Genomic DNA, 4,000 nt, shown 5'->3' with positions numbered 1-4,000 from the left:
AGGTTAGAATTCTAGTTCTTTTAACAAATTCTCTTAATTCTATTTCTTCCTGTTTTAAGACCTCCCCCATCCCAAAGAAGCAAATGTCTACAAAATAAAAATATTCAAACGTCCATAGTATTAGGAATTCTATAAATTACCAAGCTCTTAAAATGGGAGTCAGTGAAAAATATGATTATGTATAACAAGCCCCAGTTAATCATCTGCTGAGATTACTAAATGTACCTCTTTAGTATACTGATTTCCTCTTCTCTAATGACATGAAGCCCGCCAGTTATACACACAGTTAACAGTAATGTGGTAAAAAAAAAAAACCCTGCACAGGAATCACTTGGGGAACTTTTCAAATGCAGATGCTCTCCCTTGCTCTGGAGTGGAGCTGGAGATGCTGCATTTCTACCCATTGCTTAATAGAGCTCCCAAGCAAGGCTCAGGCTGCTTGGCCACAGGCCCCACTTTGATGGCAAGAAAATAAACTATAGTCTTCTTGTTGACATAAATGAGCAATACATCAACATAAAGTTTTCCTGAACTCTAGATGGATGGCTTTTGATAAGACATGAAATTATTCTCTTAGATTTGTCACAAAACTGTATCAGCATGGCAAATATCTTTTATTTTATTTGAGCTCTGGCAAAAAGAGGGCCTGTTTGGTAATAAACTTTTAGCATTGGGGGATACAAATTGCTTTTAAGTTCAAATCGTGCAGCAATTTACAATTGTACCTGCTTTCATGTGCTGAGTAGCGAAGTTCCTTATCTAAAAAACCAACAAAACATGTCCTTGTCTAGGAATACATTAGGCATATTTTAGAAGGAAATCTGAAATTTAAAGCACATAGGAAATGGAACAATTGAAATCATCTCATCTCTTACTTGCCTACACAGTGCAACTCCATATTTAAACAACCCCCTGCTCTGATATTAGTTGGTGTTAAACATTCAAGTCAGGAACTGTGAAATGTCTGAGATTTTACAGCAGTTGTAAGCTAACAAGTTAGCCTCCTACGGTGTCATAGATAAAAGGCAGAAAAAATACAAGCCCTCTGAGTCAGAGATAAAGAGTTTATTACTCATAGCAACAGCAGGAGCAGAGTAACATCTTTGTTTACAAAAGCTGCCCAAACCTCCATTCCCACAGGAAGACAGGAGGACAGGCAGGGGTCACCTGCATTGGTAGTGAGATGGGTTTCCAGCCAGGAGTCCCAAGATGAGGAAGTCCCTGATCTTATACTGGGGCTTCTGACAGCCCACACTCATCCTTCCCTCCAGAGAGACACAACAGTTTAATTACTCTGCAATGAAAAACTCTTTGGGAGAAGGAGAAATCTCTTTACTATCCTGGAATGTAAATAAATCTGAGTAAATTGGCTGTTAATGCTTAGACCTAAATGTGAAAGATGCATAGAGAAATGTCTCCCAACAGTTGGTGGAAAAATGTTGGAAGATGACACTAATAACAATAAACATCATCATAATACATGATTACAATATATAAGCACTTTACATGTGACATTTCACTTGGTACTCAACATTTTAGCAAGTGAAATTATCCTGTCCATTTTTAAGATAAGGAAACTGACAGAAGCCCTAGGTTACTTGTGTAAGGTCATATAACTAGTAGTTTCCAAAGTTGTACATTATCCCTATGCAGTTCTACCAGTCCATCTAAGAGGCAGATTGCCTGTGGAGAGTGAGTCAAACCAGATGTGACCTTACTAATACTGTCCATGCAGGTATAATACATTGGCAGGATCATTCCATCCTGTTGCTCTTTATTTGATATAAACCAACATATATCAGCTCCTTGAACCACATACTGTGGAAAGCAAAGACTTTTATAATCTTTAGAATACCATATTCAGAATTATTGTTTGTTTATATAGACAAATAATAAGCACAGACCTGTCTCACACAGAGGTCTGGACCCAGGAAATCTGCAGGCTTTTTTAGCAGTTCCATGTAGGGAAAACCTTCCAGCTGGAATAGGGCTCACCTTCCTTTCCAGCCTCCTGTTTAGCTATGGTTCTTCACTTTTCATTTTGTACTTACATTTATAAACTGTCACTTCTAGGACTGTTGCTTAGTGACTACAATCTGGACAAAAGATCCAACCAATTTTTTAAAAAGTTATCTCCTACAAGCAAGAGCAAAGATATTATAAGGAATTATATTTTGATCATATTTTTTTCTGGTGAAAAATCAAAGACAGTATTTTATAATGACCATGAATTGGAAAAGCTTCCATGAAGAAAACTGAGTCAAAGATCCTTAACATAATCATAACATGTGCATCTAATTCTTTAGTAAGAAATGTGTGGTTTTATTAAAAGACATAAAGATCTTCTTTGGTTGTTAACTTTTAGCATATTGTCTACAATCCATATACATTTTCCCATCATCCTCCACTGGTTTGCAGTATTTTACTCCTAAAATGTCAAACTCCCTCACATTCATAAACAAATTCAAATCGCTGTGTCAACATTTGAAAATTTGCCTGCAAATCAGAACATGCTGTGATTGAATTGCTGCTCGTATCATCTACCACTGACTCCTATCAAAGCATATAACTGGATTAGTGGGAAAACAGCTACATTATGCTTGCATTTCAGCTTTGCTAACAGCAGGTTTCCTTTCTGCAACAAAGAGCAACCCTGGAGACAGTAGAAACACTCAGAAATGATGCAGCATTAGTTCTGACATCTTATACATGCTTTAAGCATGAAAAATTACTGTTATTTTAAAAGAATGAAAGAAATGTAGACATATAACCCTGAAAATGAGAGGCTACTTGATTTTTCTGTCTGGTGGCTTCTCAGCATCTTTGGGGAAGTGTTAATATAGATTGCATCCAAAGTCTTTGGATGACCCACATTATCTTGGGTATGAAGATAAAGAGAAATGCATGAGGTCTCTAAGGAAAAATTACTGTCAAAGTTACCTATAGAACCACTCCCTGCTTCCTCAGTGCCTATGGATTCTTGAAGTTACAAAAGCTAAAGGTATATTGTTGCTTTCCTGGACTTTCAAACAGCTTTAGAGAGAAAATAAAATACACATGCACACGTGCACATACACATACAATATGACATTATACATATATTTTGAAGTTTTTTTTCCTGAGAATTTCCATATCATTAAATTGTTAAAACTATATTTAATGAGAAGGGCCTATCTGTTAAAGACAAAAATGTAGTTTTACTTTTTTCTTACCAGAATGTTGCATAAGAATCAATTCTCTTTAAATCTATCAGTTTCAGACAGTATATACTCAAAATAAAGCAGAGTAACTCATAAGACTGAAAAATTTCTTTAAAATTATGAATTTAATGTGGTTGACACTAAAGATTATATATAACGTGGTTAACACTAAATATTATAAATGCAAAAAAGGCTATATGAAGTTTGATAAGAGCAAAAGATACACGGTAAAGAAAGTAAATATTCTTGAAGATTCAGCCTCGTAACTTTTTGGTTAAATCTAGAATCATGAACGAAGATGGGTACGCTCCAATTCTTTCTCTTTTCTTGGAAAAATTGCTAAGACTCTTTCTACCTGTTTTCTTATCTGCAATATTAAGAAGAGCAGTATTGTCAACCTCACAGGGTTGCTGTAAAGACTAAATCAATTACCATGAGAAATCCTTAGAACAGTTTCTGCCACATGAACATTGCTTTAAAAAAATTAAATGGTCTGTAATCCCAGCATTTTGGGAGGCTGAGGCGAGTGGATCACAAGGTCAGGAGATCAAGACCATCCTGGCTAACACAGTCAAACCCCGTCTCTACTAAAAATACAAAAAATTAGCCGGGTGTGGTGGTGGGCGCCTGTAGTCCCAGCCACCCGGGAGGCTGAGGCAAGAGAATGGCATGGACCCAGGAGGCAGAGCTTGCAGTGAGCCAAGATGGTGCCACTGCACTCCAGTCTAGGTGACAAAGCGAGACTCCATCTCAAAAAAAATAAATAAATAATTAACCTCTTACCCTTTTATTCTCTCCCC

General features: G+C 36.7%; 1 protein-coding gene across 6 annotated transcripts in view; it reads right to left on the bottom strand.

The window, feature by feature from the left end:
- The window catches only part of CACNA2D1 (calcium voltage-gated channel auxiliary subunit alpha2delta 1), a 524,117-nt gene that overhangs the window by 103,932 nt on the left and 416,185 nt on the right, over positions 1-4,000 (bottom strand). The window contains exon 11 of one of the 6 annotated variants that reach the window (XM_017884029.1): positions 1,047-1,340. The exons of the other annotated variants lie outside the window; for them this stretch is intronic. Within the exon in view, the coding sequence (XP_017739518.1) occupies positions 1,290-1,340 (51 nt within the window). The 3' untranslated portion in view covers positions 1,047-1,289. Of the gene's footprint in view, positions 1-1,046; positions 1,341-4,000 lie in introns of those variants that run through there. 6 annotated transcript variants of the gene reach the window in all.

This window comes from Rhinopithecus bieti, unplaced genomic scaffold, assembly GCF_001698545.2.
Source record: "Rhinopithecus bieti isolate Rb0 unplaced genomic scaffold, ASM169854v2 scaffold_1101, whole genome shotgun sequence".
Classification (NCBI taxonomy): Eukaryota; Metazoa; Chordata; class Mammalia; order Primates; family Cercopithecidae; genus Rhinopithecus; species Rhinopithecus bieti.
Note: the sequence above shows the minus strand (reverse complement) of the source record. Positions and strands in the feature narration are given on the sequence as shown.